Source organism: Aulonocara sp. 'chitande type north' Nkhata Bay, linkage group LG20 (assembly GCF_057382095.1).
Source record: "Aulonocara sp. 'chitande type north' Nkhata Bay isolate Kocher_YH1m ecotype deep benthic linkage group LG20, A_spYH_male_GT1.1, whole genome shotgun sequence".
NCBI lineage: Eukaryota > Metazoa > Chordata > Actinopteri > Cichliformes > Cichlidae > Aulonocara > Aulonocara sp. 'chitande type north' Nkhata Bay.
Genome location: NC_141363.1, coordinates 16,445,832 through 16,464,427, shown reverse-complemented (window position 1 = coordinate 16,464,427; position 18,596 = coordinate 16,445,832). Strand labels below are relative to the sequence as shown.

Below are 18,596 nucleotides of genomic sequence, written 5' to 3'. Positions count from 1 at the left end.
TTGTGTGGTTCATGTTTGAATTATTGGATAGTTGACTGTGTGCGTGCTCATTGCTGTTCTGTTTGAAATTTGGTTTCTCGTGTTTGACTTTCAGATCATTTCCCTGTGGTGAGTTTTAGTTCATGAATGAGTCATGATGCCTGATTTTGCTGTACGGTTATTCTAGTGATGCGTTCAGTTTTGCAATTCTGTCTTTTGATTTTTAGTACCTTTAGTTCCTTCAGTTTGTTCTGTTTCTTCCTCCCTCTGTCTGCTCTTTGTGATGGTGCCTGTTATGGAAGGTTACTTTTTTTTCACGGCTGGTATTAGTTTTACTTCCTGTCTGTCTGTTTTCCCCTGATTCCCTGATTGTTCTCACCTGTGTTAATCACGCGCTGTCTGTTCGTGTTTGTCCTTGTTCAAGCAGGCTCACTAAACTCTTTTATATTTTTCCCTTTTAACATTTGTAGTTTATGTGATTTTGTTGAACTATTTCGTAATGTATTTTATTGAGCTATACTCTATTACAGATTGTCTTTACCCCTCTAAGACCCAACCCATCAAAACATAGCAAGAAAATTCTATTTTTTTGGAACTGAAATGTTTATTAACCCTTGTAACAAAATCCTCTTTTTTTGCTATATCATGTTATGTATGACATATTTTTTGTATCGCATTTGATACATTGGGTGTTTTGTTTTTGTTGGCAACTTTTTGTTAACAACAGTGTTAATTTTAGACAAAATGTTTTTTAAGGTTTTTAAGGCAAGTATCATGTTGATGAGACAGAAGTCTCAGAAACTCATGTAGCAAATATGATACACATGGCATTACAGGGTTAATGTTTCGGCACCTGTAACACAGGAGTTTCACAACTTTGGGGTTAACCGTATCTGAGTTAACACAGTAATATAACAGTAATAACAGTAATATTCGTTTTATTAGATAACCAACGCACTCCCCTGACTCGGCTGTCTATTTATGCAGCAGAAGTTTGCATCTCTTATCTGAGATATTATCACTGCCTGCTGTGTCAGCCCCTTCACCACCCCTGCATCCACCTGCAGGCTCTGAGAGAACAACGTGACTCATGTCAGTGTCCACAGGCAAAATACCAAGTTTTACTATTTAACTCAACTGATAATAATAATAATAATAATAATGGATTACATTTATATAGCGCTTTTCAAGACCCTCAAAGCGCTTTACAATTCACTGTCACATTCACACACTGGTGGAGGCAAGCTACAGTTGTAGTCACAGCTGCCCTGGCGCAGACTGACAGAAGCGGGGCTGCCATATCGCGCCATCAGCCCCTCTGATGACTACACATATATATTATTATACTCTTCTATTGCAATGACTCATTTGAAACCATAGCTTTCTATTTAGCTAGTGAATAAAGTTAATAGAAGTTTAGCACTGTTGATCTAAAAGCTTGACTGAAATCTCCATTGCCTCAGTACATCATAGTTGACCTTTATTTTCGCAACTCCCATTTCCTCCCATCCACTAAGCAGTCTTTTGTGGCATAAAATTAACTTTCTTCTGGCTGATTTCAGCTTCTGGCAAATACCCTGAATATTTAACAGCATATGTTCACGGGCATCTCTGCTCCAACACTCCCCACCACTATCCAAGACATCAGAAAAAGAGACTCGGCATATCTTCCAACAACGGGCTTTATTAGGTTCAGTGTCATTTCAAATTTTACATTGGCATTCTAAAGACATACAAAGTGACCATTGGACATGACAGCAAACTTTAATTTAGACCCAACAGGAACACACCGGATAACTTTTTTTGAAAATGTTTTCTTGATTTGTTTGCATTTCTTTTCATCTACTAGCAGTCCAACAGTCCTAAAGAAAAGAAAAAAAAAACACGACTGACAGTGCACATGGATGCAACGATGGAATTTAAGGCCATTTGAAGGAGCACAGTTATGCTTTTTTTTTTCCTTTTTCTATTTTTTGACACCAAATATAAATAAAGTTGAAAGCCATCAGGTCTGTTTTAAATATTTCACTAAGCTAATACTATTCTAATCAGCTTAAATAACTAGCATATATATGTGGGGGGGTCGTGCCAATGCTGTCACACTTCCTTCATTTGTGCCTCCCTTCTGCCAGAAAGAAATTCACACACATGCTCCCGCACACACGCACGCACACACGCACACACATCTATAAATGGGTAAGAAAAGAGCTCGTTAGAGTCAGGGGCCCGGACAGCAGGGACAAGCCTGTGAGGAGCTTTTGATGGGGCTAAAAAAATAGATATATACTGTACTGGAATGTTTGAGAACATACCCTGGCTAACAAGGCGGTGAGGAGAACACGAGCAAACCAAACGATACTGATTATTCAGGCTATGCGTTTTGTGTGATTTTGGTGAAATATTCATAACCAGGTCAAAAATCAGGGCATTAACAGGAAAAATATGTGGACGGTAACATAAAGGAGCCAATATGTGACGTGAGTGATGAGTCCTTGTTTTGAACATGGAGGCAAAGCTGGTAGCTGGACACCATGATGGATGTCTCAACCACAAATCCTTTTTTCCTCTCTTGTTTGCATTACACTCTGTTCCTTTAATGTTTACTAGGTGTGGCTGAGTGTAGTGCCTCGATGAGAAAACAGCACTCGCCTGTAAAGCTCCACAGTGCTTTATTGTGCTGTAGGACATACTGTTCAGCAGAGAGAGGGAGAGGCTGTTTGGAATAAGATCAAATTTGGAAGCAGTGGGAAGATTCTGGGAACGGGAATGAGTGTACTCCCTTCTCCACCACCACCCCAACCCCATCCTTCCCAGTAAATTAATCGAGCAGTTGTTAGTGCACAACACGCCAGGCGACAAACACTCTTCTGACTTCAGCTTCAAATTAAAGATGGATAGGTGTCTCCTTCCCTTCCTCCATCTCCTGTGGACCGGCTCTGATTGGCACGTGCGTGCATGTGTCTGCGAAGCAGCAGGTGGGCCAGCTGTGACTGACACACGTGACTAAGTGCAGTGACAGCTGGGGGACCGCGGGAGGAAGAGGTGGAGCTGGATGGCGAGGGGAAGAGAAGAGACGGATGGCGGTTTGACAGCTCTGAAGCGTCTGGGGAGGACGAAGGAGGTGGAAAAAGAGGGGTGGGAGGGGTTTGTGGATAACTGGAATTGAGCGAGATGAGATATGAATGTTTAGATTTTGAGTTTCATGCTCCTACAGCCGCTGACAGCTGCTGATTTGCTCAAGATGGTACACAAACACGAAGTGAGACACATTTCTTTAGCTCGCAGACGACGCGAAGCAGAACCGCATCGTCTCCTGAAGGACAGCTGCTTCATCAGTTTGCTACATAAATCTGCTTGCTCCAGTGACGATAACACGAAGCATGAAGTGTGTCACCGATCAGTGTCAGATGTGACTAAAGGCTCAAAAATAAAAATTGATTAGGACACAGTGGGGAAAATAAACTATAGGGAGGAAAAAAACAAACAGCTGTGTGTTTGAACAGTGCAGCTCATGATTAGGATTTTATTGCAAAATAATCTGTGAAAATGACTCAAACACTTTCATCTACACCCCTCCCAAAAAAAATAAATCTTAAACGAATGGTCTATTTTTAAGAAGTTATGGCTGCATCTAGGGGCTGTTTTCATTGTCAGTTAATTAAAAGCAGCATTATAGAAGTTGGACCCAATGACTTTTAGATCAGTAACAATCATCAAACCAGTTGCACCTTAATTGATTCATAATTTTATAGTAATATAAAGTAGCTGTAAATCCTGTGAAGCATCTGCACCTGGAGTATGAACAGGCAATAGACGACTGCTATTAGAGCCACGCTGATAACTGCGTCAACAATTCTGGTAGACCTCCAGCAGTGTTGTGCAGGGGTCATTAAGTCAAATACAGAGCTTTTGGTCATTTATATCAACACTTTTATTATTTAAGCTCTTACCACATGATTATTTTTGAACTGCCGAATCCATCTTTGCTCTATGTGATGACGGCCATGAAGTGTAGTTGAAACCTTGTAAGTGGATCTTGATCATGTATGAATGAGGCCAGTCGCACTCATTCATACAGGATTTGTTCATGTGAGCTGTTACATTGTCAGTTACTGATTAACTGTTCATACACCTGTTACTGATGCCTCATAGGAATTACACTGCAGCAGTGTTAGAATATATGACGTTTTTTATACTGTTTATAGAGGAGGGGGTGTTCAAACAAAGTAGTACCAAACATATCACCCAATGACAATCTTGAAGTGGACCTATTAAGGGCATGACTCACAGTCCTTAGATCGTATACTGGGCTTTGATGCCATTTTAGCCCCCTTACACTTCCTTTCAGGGAAGTTTTATGATTGGCTGCCTCTTGTAAACACAAGGTTTAAACAGCGAATGTGAGTGGCTGCTGTGCTAATAGCAGCAACATTATATGGAGGAGGAGATATGGCACTCAAAGATTCCCAGATAAAAATCTGTGGGAGAATTCTGAGATGCTAATGTTGTTTCCCTGGCTCTCTCGCCAAAAAGCCAATCAGCAGCTGAAACTGGAGAATTATTAGCCAATCATGTGTTTACACGCGTCAGAGAGAAAGAGTTTCGAAACATTTTCACTGTGCGGTGTCGGCCACTTCTCTATCATAGCAAAGATGTTGGTGTTTTGATTTTTCATGGTGGGAGGAGCACAGATGTTGATCGCGTCAGCTGATGACGAAATGTTCTGAAACTCCGCACACTTAAATTTGAAGCCCCATTTAATATGAGCACCACCACAGGACATATGCATGATAGGTCCCCTGTGAGATTAAAGACACTTCTTTCAGTGTAGCCAAAGCATGCCTGGAAACAATGAAGCTCTAGCTATTGCATGAATTGCTACAGTAATGGCTGCATTCTTCAGCTACTGTATGGTGAACATTGAGCGTCTGAGCCATGGCACCCTGCTCCTATGAACTGTGGTTGAACTGATTCTGACAACCTGCCACACGCGATGGTCGAACTGAGGCCAACTATGACCATAAAGCACAGACCAGTCGGGGTGGGATTTTAATAGTTGAGAAATAAAGAAAAAACAAAACAAACAAAACACACAAAAACAAAAAACCACGCATCAACAAACTAGTGGACGCTAATCTGCATGAGTCAGTTTAATCTAGCGCTCATACACAAGCCAACCGGCATGAAAGATAGGGTAAGGGGGAAACCCCCCCCAAAAAACCCAATGTGTGAAGTGATGGGTTATGTTGCTGTATGTGACGGTGATCAGGATGGCTTGCAGGAAACTACGAAAGACTTACAGTAAACTTTCCCCTGACTTTGCTCTCCATATGGCACATACAGAGCTTTACAGAGCTGTGATTGTGGCGTCTGTAGGAAAAACAAGCTTCAACAGCAACACATCTGGAGCCATTAGATAAGTCTGGGTTAAACTGTAAGACTAGAATCGGTTTCAGCTTGTTCTGTTGATGAAAATGGAGAAACAAATTTGTTAAAACTATTACATATAAACAAGGTGTAGGAACGAGTGAAGAATGGAATGAAAGGAACAACTGGTTTCGGAGAATGGAAAACGAAACGTCTTTCAATATCTGTCTTCTTTCTTCTTCTCAACATTTGAGGATTCTTAGTCCACTGTGGGAGCGGATGGGGGGGAGGGATGCAGGATGGTAGGGGTTAGGGGAGTAAACATCGTCAGCAGCTATGATCAGACGAACTGGACCTTCATCTAAATGTTGAGGGTTGTGAAGGAGACGACTGGAGAGCGAGAGGGCTCACAGGCGTTTTTGCGCGATAAGCGCACCCGCCACAACGCCTGTCACCACCGTCATCCCCACCAGCAGCCACTTCTTGAAACTCTCCTGAGACCTCCGGCTTTCAGCCGCCGCATCCTGCCCGAAGATTTCAGCGAAGTGCTCCTGGAAAGAGAGACAAAGACGGAGTGTAAAGGGTTAATGGCAGGGCATCTGATGCACTCTGTGACATGCATGTGGAAAAACCGACAAGTATGCACACTTCCTAAAAATGCCCCATTTAAAAAACAAAACAAAACAAAAAAACCCCTACAGTATCAGGTGAATTCCCTTTGATAAAGGTCCCTCAGCCTCAAAAAGCTGCAGAGACATCCAATGCTGGCTATGACTATCACCACCCACACGCTCATATGTGGAAATTTCCATACAGGTAGGTCAACAGAAAAAAAACCCCTAAAAGACACCTGTAATGCCACATTTAAAAAAAAAAAAAAAAAAAAAAGGAAATAAACCACAACCCCCCTCCCCCCAAAGTCGTCCACTCTTTTCTGGCATCCCCTCAGAACCACTGTTGTTGTTACTGACATTCTTTCCCACTGTTGTCCTCAGACTGCCATGCCTACATTGCCGCCCACTGAAATCATTTCCTGGAATTGAGCTGCTCCGGAGCATACAATTTCTGGTTTCTTGCCACAGGGAGGCGCCAGTCAGGCTCTAATCCAAACCATAACAGCCATCAGTATTCCTCATCCCTCTCAGCTGACTCACTGGTGATGATGCTACATGTTGTTCACAGTTCAGAAGCATCAGTGTTTCACCTCAATAAGCACGATATGAGAGGCCAAAGACCAAATTGCGAGCACTCAATGAGAAAAAGTGAAAATGACTCATTCATATGTCTGATTCTTAGTCAGAGGTAAATACGAAAGGCAGCACACGGGGTCTCTATTCAGCGAGTGGTTGGTTGGGTGGGTGGCGTGTGGGGTGCTGTTACTGGAAACTCTGTATGTAGTCAGTGACACACAAAGACTTTTAAGGTGAAATAAGAGAGTTTGTGTTGTCACTGGAAACGGAGGGTGTTTTTGTACCATACTGAAAGAGCAACTCTCTGAATTTCTGAACACGGTGGCACGTAGAAAAGTAATTTACAAATCTCTAAAACAAACGGAATCCTCAGAGGGAGTGACGAGATGAGTTTACACCTAAGAGGACCAGAATGCAGGATTTAAGAGGCTATAAAATATATAGTTTCTCTCTTATTTATCAGTGCCTGACTTGATGTAACCCACCACTACTTCCAGGAGGTGGCAGTACTGCACCTATAAGGTATTTACATACCAGTTCAAACAAATCCAAGAAGGATAAAAAGTGAAGCTTGCAGAGCCAGACTGCTCTAAAGCCAAACATTTTCCAGGCTGATTGATGAGATGCCCATCGTTGCCTGAGCTGTACCGGAAACCTGATTTGTTCCACACATACTTGGAAAGGACTTCTTCCTGTTACTTCCTTTCATAATAAAAGTCCTTGACTTATACATGGCCTAATTTATGTGCATAAAATGCACATAGGCATGGAGAAATGCATCAAAGTAATTTAAAACCTACAAAAACAAAATTGTATCTTTGATTATATATGTATATTTTTATTTATTCATTTATTTATTATCAGTATTGTACATGTAATATAAGCGGAACGGTGTTCACACACACACAGTAAAGTGTGACTTTAAGATAAAAAAAAAAACCCTGCATCATTCACCAGATTTGATTCACTCTGTTTATAGAATAACTTTTAGCTGGACAGCGTTTAATGATCATATCTGATTGCAGATAAATATAAAAGAAAAGCAGCAATCAAAGTAGTTAACAGTAAACTGGATATTCATAGAGTCAGGCTGCTTGTTGGACAATTGTTTCTTTGCTACTTAGTCTAAATTACAGACAAAATGTCACTAAGACTAATGCTATAAAAAGGACTGCTCAATGCTCAAGCCAATATTAAAACCACCTGCTTTACATTTACTACAGCTTTTGTTTGTGCCTTCTGTTTTTAAGAGGCAACATAGCCACACTGGGCATGCTCAAAGCAAAGGTATTTTCATTTAATCTCCACTATAATGCATCTATGACAGGACCATTATATCAGTGCACTGATTACACTATATGAGATCACTACACATTCATTAACAGTGCGGTTATGTGTATAAAGCTGAGCATTGAGCCATTTATTATTCATCTTCAGTAAACCTTTCAGTAAAATGGCATGTCCTGGTGTAGCACTGCTAAACCACCACAAAAAACCCCAAATAGAAACAACAAATCTAAACAAGAACAGAAGAAGGTTATATGTTGTGTTATATGGAAAATGTTGTATTTTAATCTCAATTCGTGACGTTTGAATGTGAACGAACAGATCATTATTTGAAGAGGCGGTTCACTGAACAGATAATAGTAAAGACTATTCTCGGGCAGTGAGTTGATATCAGCTGGGATTTAGAGCTCTCTCTACCAAAGTTAATTCATTAAATCTGATATCAACTGGATCAATAAAGGTAATGAAGATGCATGTCTGAAAGCTCCTTAATCCTTTAAGGCTGATGCCCCGAAGCCCTTTCACTTTCTGGATCAGAGATCATATGGATCAGAGTGAAACCAGGAAGGGATGGGCTAATGTAGAGAGTGATGGAGAGCAGTGGAGGGGAAGGAAGAGATCCTGAGTCATTCATTGAGTTTCTATTCTGTTTGATCGCGAGCCCCGTGGACTGCTGTCTGGTGTATGATGCATCACTGATGAACCATTACAAACAAACAAAAAAAGGAACTCAGAGGTCCAAAAGTTTTAAGTAACATTAACAAGGAAATCACATTATTGAAATAGCCCAAACGTTTCTACGATGAAGTCATTCACTGGAGCGGGGACTTTGTCCTGTCTGCTACAAATGTAACAGAAGGTTTCCAGGAGGAAAAAAATCTGGTTTGCAGCCATTTCCAACAGTATGCAGTGTGACAATAGATAATATTTATATGTTTTACTATTGACATGTATTAAGTGCTTTCTCCATTTTGGCTCCAAACCTTATGTAAACTTCATAATTGAGACACTTCATTTTAACTACTCTACCTTAACACATTCATTGAAAGGCACAGCATCACTTTCGATCAGCCAGTGATATAAATTCTATAAACAGTGGTCAAACTGTGTTGAAGTGGCAGTTGACCATAGCTGAGCATCCTGAGGCTGGATGCTACAAAGTGAATGCTCTATTTGAGATGTTTGGTATTTACAAGATCTTTGGAAAGCCTTTGTCCAGATATTGTTGGAGTACAAGTGGATGAAATCAAATCTGTCTAAAAATGTAAATGTTTGGCATCATCATCATTAGCAATCAAAGTGTATTCTCAAATGAGATGGACAATATGTCCAAGGGAAAGGAGATGTATAATAAACTAGTGGACCTGAAACTGATCCCATAGGAAAAGTGTGCATAACTGGTAGATTTCTACAGGTTGTATTATAACATCAAAAGCACATGTAAACAAGTTTGCTACAAATAACAATTTAAAAAGCGAGTCCAGTAAAAAAAGATATGTTTCTCAATATTTGCTAAAAAAAGAAAAAAAAAACCTGCAGGGCACAGTTTTCACGATAAATGACTCATCATTGTATATCTGGGTGTGAAGTACTTAAAGTCTATTCATTAAACAGGCTTGAGGGAGAACCCAGAAAGCATGATAAAGAGTCAAAGCATTACCTACTAACACATTGTTTGTTTTGCTCTTTTAGATAGGATTTGTTAACAATAACAAAAGTGAAGTAAAGCAGCAGGCCAGATACCATAAAAAAAAGCTTTTCAGAGAGCAAGTCGAACTAGATTAAACTCCCGAATTAGTCAGAGTACAATATGGTGGAGTATGACGCTGTGCAGGCTAACTGCTTAAACTGACCAGGTAAACAACAAAATTATTCCACAAATTTAAACATTCTAGACAAACTTTTTTTGGGGTTACAAATCTGAACAGTACAGAAAGTAACCAGTGCTATTTATTTACATTGGACCACTGTGGTTTGTGGTCTCTGAGAGTGCGATTCCCAGCTCACGTTAGCTATTTTCATTGATACTTTTGCTCTAAATAAACACACAGCATAGAACCACAGTTACAATGATCTATGATGTGTGGAATTTGAAAAATAAAAAGTGTAACTATTTGTAATAGAAGCAGGTTTAAAAGGCTCACTGGAATCCTACCTGCCTCATTCGTCATGTGTTACCAACTGAAACAGCTCTGCATACCAACAGTATCACCCTCTCTACCTTCTTTAGGGACGGAAAAACATGCCAAGAAGAATGAAATACTTGTTTCTGACCTCACCCAGGACTTCCTACAGGCCTTGATATGACGCATTTTTAGAAAAGATAAAAAAAAAAACTAAAAAAAAAACTGACCTTCTGTTAGCAAGAACGCAAACCACAGATAACAGCATGGACAGATACAAGGGGCTGGGCTAAAATGTGCACTCGAGCAAAGTTGATCTTCAGCACTCTGAGCTACTTTAAAAGTAAAGCAAAGTGGCCACGAGGGAGTGATATATGCTACTTGGGTCAATAATGACGTAGTGTAATTACAGTGGGATACATCATGTAATATGTGCAAGAGTTTTATTGGAGCCTTTTCATTCGTTCTTAAGAATGGGTCAGTCTGGCCATTTCACATCCCTTACTGTCAAGCCTCTCAGAACAATGAGAAGAATGTGGGTGTAGAGAACAATGCTGTACCTTTTGATGACAGCTGCCATCAAGACATGCCAGTCACTGTGCAGGGAGTGCCTGACGAAATAACCTGGACTGATTGTGTAGTTTCTCTCAGTATTACTCAGCATTAGTTACATTCAGCCTTACACTCAGCATTAGTACATTTACAGTTTTTTCTTCAGTTATGGTTGATTGTTCTACTGCAGCTGTTTCACTCCAGTCGGACATTGATGTTCAATATTTTTTTTAAAAACTGTTTCACTGATCAATAATGGGTAGAAAAAGTTGCAGATGGGCTAAATTGGACTTTGCTTCATTGACAAAGGCTATGTAAAACATCAAAGTGGAAGATGGTAAATGGATAGGTTCTTGTATAGTGCTTTTCTACTCTACTTTAGCACTTAAACATGTCTCATTGACACATTCATACAAACACTTTTTTCTACATGCAAGTACCTTTTTATACAGCCAGCCAGGGATCAAACCAACAACCTTTCAGTACTCAAAGGAGCTTGCAAAGAAAAGCGTCTGGACTTCTTTAAGTTACTTGAAGACGTTTCACCTCTCATCCGAGAAGCTTCTTCAGTTCTAAGGTCAAATGGTGGAGAGTCCCAGATATAAACCTAGTGGGAGTAACCCCCCACAGAGGGACAAAAGGACCCCCTGATGATCCTCTAATCACCTGAGCCAAGGTGTGAAACTGGGTGTGGGTCCCAATCAGCCAGAGTTTCGGGTGAGTTCATTGTGAAACCTGGCCCCACCTTATCATGCGAATTCCTGAGATCAGATGGCCCAGGATGTGAGTGGGCATTAAGGCGTCTGGGAAGGGATCTCAAAACTGGATTATAGATGGCAGAGAGTTGGTGTCGTAAACCACCGTCTACGTAAACCACACCAAACGCATGACAAACGCATGGCCAACTCCAATCATATGTGCCACGCCTCAGTCTTTGGCCCACTTTTTAATAATACATCTCATATCACTTGGAAATATTCGTCCCATCTTCACATCTCTAGAAATTTAAACTCCTCCCTTTGTCTCTTTGTCTTCACTAACATAAGTTGCCAATATCTGGATGTCATACAAAACTCTTAGTTTAAAGACTACACAATGCAATGGCATGAATTTAAAAATCCAAAATGCATGGGTACTGTTGCTGCAAACATACAGCAACAGTACTAAAAGCAATTGGCTATTTTTAAAATAAAATAGCACAATTGTTGGGGACTATTTTCAGTTGAGAAGTTATGTGCTGCACATGTGAAACTCACCCAAAATAAAACACAATGTGTGTGTTCATAGTAATGAAGGAACATGTCAGCCAGTACAACCGTGTGTCACTGACTGATATGATTTTTATAGTTTTTGGACAACAATGGGCCCCTGTGGGACAGAGGAGCAAGATCATTTCATTGCCAGTTGTTTGCTTTTTATGGAAGTTGCTGACAATAAAAGAAATGTAGATCATAACCAGACGTAGCACAAAAGCAGAGGAAAACAAGCGCGGGGGTGGCTCTAATTGAATCTACCATGTTCAGCATGCAGGGAGATGTGCTTACAGGCTTGGGAAAAGAGTCAGATCAAGTGGTACAGATGATCTTTAGCTGTAATTTGCATTTCCAGAGAAAAAAACCTTTACGTGTTCTCGAAGTGATGGTGACAGGTTGGTCATCAGTGATTCAGAAGCGATAAACAAGGACACGGACAGACACGTAAAAACCCTTCTTATTTTTCTACTGTAGCAGTGTAAATTCAGAATTTGTGATCCTTGCTGTACCTGTAAAAACTCTTAAAAGTGGGTCCAAACATGCCTTTTTTATACATTGACACTGACACAAAAAACAAGCTACTAGTGCTCTGACACTGGACCACTGGGTACGGGCCAACCACTGTAGACAGTGACTGTGATGCTATAAATCACAAGCAACAACACAGCCTTACTACGGGTGGCAGTGGTATCAGAGGGACCTGGATGCTGCGGTCACGCAATTCAAATATAAATCACCTGCAGCTGTAGCTGCTGCTCTACACTTTTGCATTCAAACACATAATTCAAAGCATGACTTTTCCATTAGCTCCATCTGCGAGCAGATCCTCGTTTTACTTTTAAAACGCCATCAACTGAATGCCTGAGGGGGTCCAGATTTATTTCTATACCAGAATTATCATGCAATTTACTGTGCACATGTCAAGACAGGGCTGCTGGTTTGATACACTCAATCTCCTAAAGTCCCACCTGGCAGGTAAACCCTGTCTTTATCTGCTCTCCCCTTTTTCCTTTTCACACGGTCACGCCTTTATTTCTTTATCTCTGTGTGGCTCCCGGAGGAAATCAGGTGCTAGGCAGCGGCCTGCAGAGTACTTTCAGGCCTCGTCTGTGTTCCCCCCCCCCTTTCTTTTTCCTGTGTCTTTAACTTTGCCTTTCTTCGTTAGCTGGGAAGAAAGGATGGGGGGGATTAGCTCATGAAAGCAAAAAAGGTTGGATATAAGAGAGAGAAAAGGAGGGCAAAGTGAAGAATCACAGGGAGAGAGAGATTCTGCAGTTGGTTACCAAGGCTACTGGGAAGCAGCTGATTAGTGTGTGTGATATGTGAGTGTGTCTGGACCTGCAGGTCCACTTCTGTAGTTGATAAATGGTCCAATACTACATGTGGAGAAAGGAGCATTTTACCGATAATTAGCTGTAGCTTCCCATTCATCAGCTCTGACTTGTCGGTTGCTCTGATGTTGCACCATAACAAGTTGCAACGCTCAAATCCCCTGATGGCGAAACCTCCTGACCATGACACACATGCATAAACATACACACACCAGATGCACATTAACACCTCACACTCACTTCCTTTTTATACAAAATAGGGCGGAAGACAGATGGAAATACAATAACTTGGGGGGGACTGGAAAAAAAAAAAAATCTAGTTTTAATATCAGCAGACCCGTGTTTAATCATTCTGTCACACTGAATGCCGATAGCATCACTGTGTGATACATTCATATCCATATCAAAGTTATATTATCAGAAAGTGTTAAAACCTCAACTATTTACAGTAATAGAAGGTATTTATAAATGCTTAAACTACAGGAAAAGATATCTTAATGATGTCATAAGAAGCAGATTCTCTTACATGTTAACTCAAGCACAGGGAAGAACTGCAGCCCCACCGACTTGTTGACTTCTGTTTGCAAGGGGTGATCAATCATAAGAAAGCTGCCTGAAAGCAGTGGTTCTCAAACTTTTTCTGATATTTCCCAATACAAAGTGCAGTCCAGTCACTAAAAGAAAATCTTGTGCTATGCAAAATATAATAAGGGATCCTAATTTATAGGTAAAGTAAGTATTTTTTTAGATTATTTAATAGCAAAAAAGATTATGTATTAATAACTATATACATTGATTGGTATGTAATTATGTCTTTTAACAAACTAATTCGCATGAATTTAGGATTAATGCATTCAAAATACACAGAGTGGGCGCTGGTTTGTGGAAGCCCCCCATGTTTCCCCAGCATCTTGATACAGTGGCCAAGATGGACATTTCTGTTTTGCCCATCACCGTTTTATATTTGTGGCTAGAAACCGACCACGTGCATAGTATGTCTTATAAGTTACTTTTAACCTAAAGATCATAAAATAGCTCTTTCAAGCCATATATGATCATCTAACATCATCACATGTATATTTTTATCATCTCATTCTCATTTTACCTGCTCTCCTCCACCATTCTCTCTCCTCAGTGTCGATATCATCAAATAGAAGTGAGCTTCACAGACTCATTGACTCATATCGGACTCCTATCGCAAAGTTTTACAGCCTCCTTCAGACTAAATAGATGTGGACACATATTGACAGCTGGGGTAAAGAATGGACTGACAGCCTACACTCACTACAGATCAATGGCACCCAAAGTTGTTTGTCTTACAGTGGCCATGGTAGCTAGGATTACGCACTTGAATCAGGAGGAGTAAGAAAACAGACTTCGGTTAACTGCAATCTGCTTTTAAAGAATAGGGCTGTTAATGAATAGCGATACAGCCAAAAAGATTAATTATTTCTGAGTGCGGTTACTTTATCAGGTTCAGGAAGTAAAAGAAGATGAATCCCAGTAGAAAGTGTTGGGATATATGGAGCTTTAATGGTTTGGAAGTGGAAATGCAGAGAACCCATTGTGCAGTGTTGCTATATCATGGAAATTACTGCTGTGATGCTATTCTGAACCTTCTTTGACACTTTATAAATCACTATCCTAATTACTATATACTACTATTGGTTTTATAAATATAACCCTGTAACTCCATGTGTTCAATCTCAATACAACAAGCAGGTCATCTGTGAGTGTGGATTAAACCTCTGATCTAGACAGCTCACTCATCTGGCGAGGTGCACTTTCTAGTAACCTACAGAGCACATGATATCCACGCCACACTGACCACAATTGGTTGACGCACGAACAGAAGGCCACTGTGACGAAAGTATGCTGACGCTAGAAAAGACTGAAGGTGCAATTCACATGCATTGAGGAATCCACGGAGTGCACTTTGCCAAACTGGAAAATTCTCTATTATGACAGAAAGCTGACAAAGACACAAACACAAATATGTGCTGTTGCAGTGTTTGTGAAAGCAATGTGTGGACAAAAACAGTTCAGATTAGCCAGCTTTGCAGCACCCAGAGATATGGAACAAACAAGCACATAAGCCAAAGTGGAAAGTTACAGGATCTGTAGAAGGTCATACTCTGTGGGGAACTGGGCATCATAGCAAAAGAGAAAAACCTGTCGCAGCAACATTTTTGAGACTGAACATGTGGGTAGATTTTTTTTTTATTGTTTTTTTGGTTTTGTTTGTTAAAAATCCTGATGTAAAATATTTGGGATTCAAGTCTCATCTTCAAAACAAAACCCTGAGAAACATATCTGATATACATACACACATAACTATGCACTGCTCTGAGCATGTTTAGAATTCTTCAAGCATGTGTTAAGAAAGGCTTGTCAGTGTGAGAATAAAAGTGAGGAGTGCTTCCTGGTAGGGCTGTTCGATATGACGATATATATCGGATGACGATATAAAAACGTCTATGTTTCATTTTACGCTATCGTTTGTTTCGTGGTGTCGCACAATAAACTGTTTACGGCAATATATTTTCATCGTTTTGATGGTCACTGTAGTGGCTATATTCATTTCTCAAAGTTCTCTCTTTCTCTTATATAACCACACTACGGACGGACAAGCGCCTGTTTTTATGCGTTGTGGTTAGCAACAACGACGGTAACAGCATCACGTGTCCGCTTGCTTATGTTCCACATAAACCTTTCACAATAAAGCTCAAGATCTTGTTGAGACTTTTCAAAATAAACTGAATCACGTGAAAGAGCAGATTATTTACGGATGAGAATTAAAAAAGAACCGCCAGGTACTAAAAAATAAACCTTAGACTCAAACGTTAGAACAGGCTTTTCCCCGCAGCACGCTGTGTAATAAATACTCACAAAGAAAACGGCGGCTGTTACAACTTATGTCTAAAAATGTATAGTTTCATGCATCGGTTAAAACACTCTACTCCAGCTACATGACGCGCAGCTGGAAACACTTCCCGCAAGACGAGCTGCCCGAGATTCACAGAATTTACAAAAAATGTTACATTTTTGTGATTTATATCGTTATTGGGACGATAGAATTCGGGATATGAGACTTTGGTCATATCGCACAGCCCTACTTCCTGGGCACATCAACAGAAGTCTTTACATGAATAGGCAGATTGAAAGTTAAGGAAACAGAGACCAGTTCTTTTTTTAAAGGCTGCATTAAATCAGAGGCTGACGCATCTTTAAGAGGCGTGTTTCCACGTGAAACATTAATGAGTGAATCACGTGATTCATAAAACAGAAAAGCTGAGAAATGTAAAAGTGACAAGTGAGTGGTGACTGAATATGCTGAAAAGGGAAAAACAAAAGCCGGATTATTGTTTAGAGCTTACAGAGCAACAGACTGGTGATCTCTCTGAGTCACAGACAGGCAGAGCTGCCTCTTAATGCTCTTTAAGAAGTCATCTGGTCTTGGCTGTAGCTGAGCAACACATCCTGTAAGTTGCAAAAGTTGGAATGTGGACACGCGAATGTGTGGCCTTGAGCGCACATGCGTGCGCGCACACGCACACACACACACTGCAATTTCTCTGGGCTCAGAGTACAGCAACACATTTTTTCATGTGTTTTTGTTTATTGAGTAAAGTCACTGTTGGACAGATCTGACTGATGAAATGCTGTTTACAGGGAAACTAAAATGTGACATGCTGTTCGTACTGATGAAACAGAATGATGTCATTAACATTGTTTACATCAGATTGACGTACAGGAAGTGAAAGTGGACCTCTGCCTTAGTGACAAACCGTCCCAGAGCGGATCAGAGAATCACTGTGACTGGGCAAGATCAAAAAGAGCACTAAATTAACTAAGAGCCAGATAAACCTCCTGAATTCAATGTACTTCTAAGCTGTGAATGTTTGCCAGAGCACAGTCCATTATTCTGGCAACGAAAACCTTTGAAACATCCGTTTCATCACAGGGCAAAGGCTCAGAGAGCAGCTAGGAAGGGGCCTTTGCCAGGACATTCTCCTAGAAAAACCTATGTGCAAAAAGATTTTAAACAGTCCTCTGCAGAGATGGAAGAACATGACACAAGCCGTGCCCATTCCCAATATTCTTGATTAAAAGGTGTAGAGTAAGAGAAATCTACACCACCTGCTTATCATCTACGTAGCACATGCGAAAAACGCATGCTTAAGCATACAGGTAAGATAACACTAGAGTGACTTTGCTCTGAATGGCTCTATTAAGGAAAGCCTAAAACATTTTGGAACTGAGCTAACTTAAGATGGAACATTTTTGTGTTCGAATTATTAAGTCAAAAAGTGCTGGACTACAGTGTGACACGCTGGCTCTTTTAACCACTGAAAAGATGAACAATACAAATTCTCAGAAATGAAGTGTTCAAAGCTGCTCACCACAGTTTGTGCAGCAGTGACCAGACCAAAGGTTAAAGATATAGTATCAGGATCGACCTCTGCCAGGTCCTCATTTCAAATGATGTTTAAAAAAGGGATGCACCAATCCAGTAAATGGATTTAGCTAACTATACTACAGGGACAACTAGTTTAACAATTCAGTTCTCAGCTCTGTGCTGTGCTCGCACTAGTCCACGGACTGTTACAACCACAGCTTACATGCAAAAGGCTAACAGGAAAGGGTCAGCAGTTTGGAGGGATTTCACAGCTGTGATGCTTACAGCTTTTCTTTGTATGTTTGCAAAAGTTAAGCATAATGATGCCAAGTGTGACATGACTGAAAAGCTCCACTGCAGAAAGAGAGAATGGATTTGGCCCATATTGGCCGCTTTTCATTTGCTCCCTGTTAAACTCAGAATAAAACTTAAAATCCTGCTAACCAGGCCCCATCTTATCCAAAAGACCTTGTAGTACTGTATCACCCCAATACAGCCCTTGGCTCTCAGAATGGTATCTTACCTGCTGTTCCTAGAGTTTCTAAAAGTAGAATGGGAGGCAGAGTCTTCATATTTCAGGACACTCTTCCTAGGAACCGCCTCCCAGTTCGGATTCAGTAGAAAGACCATCTCTCTATTTTTAAGATTAGGTTTCAAACTTTCCTTTTTGATAAAGCATCTACTCAGAACTGGATCAGGTGACCTGAACCTCCTCTTAGTTATGCTTCCTCACTCACCTCTGTTCACTCTCTGTGTGTATACACTCATCTCCCTCCCCTCACCCCGTAATTAGTCATGGCAGATGGCTGCCCCTCCCTGAGCCTGGTTCTGCTGGAAGTTTCTTCCTGTTAAAAGGGAGGTTTTCCTTCCCACTGTCGCCAAGTGCCTGCTCATAGGGGGTCATGTGATTATTGGGTTTTTTCTCCCTATTATTGTAGGGTCTTTGCCTTACAATAAAAAGCACCTTGAGCCAAATATTGTTGTGATTTGGAGTCATATGGACAAAACTGAACAGATTTGACTTTTTATTCCTCTGAGTTACAAATACAGAATAACCCTTGTTATTGGATCAGTACTCTGTATTGGCAAATCTCTGACGTTCAAGGCGTGTGCAC

General features: G+C 40.6%; 1 protein-coding gene across 3 annotated transcripts in view; it reads right to left on the bottom strand.

The window, feature by feature from the left end:
• Positions 1 to 5,104: 5,104 nt before the first annotated feature.
• bcl2l1 (BCL2 like 1) overlaps positions 5,105 to 18,596 on the bottom strand; it is a 30,000-nt gene continuing 16,508 nt past the window's right edge. For all 3 annotated transcript variants that reach the window (XM_086277809.1, XM_086277811.1, XM_086277808.1), the window contains exon 3: positions 5,105 to 5,897. In XM_086277809.1, the coding sequence (XP_086133935.1) occupies positions 5,754 to 5,897 (144 nt within the window). In that variant the 3' untranslated portion in view covers positions 5,105 to 5,753. The remainder of the gene's footprint in view (positions 5,898 to 18,596) is intronic.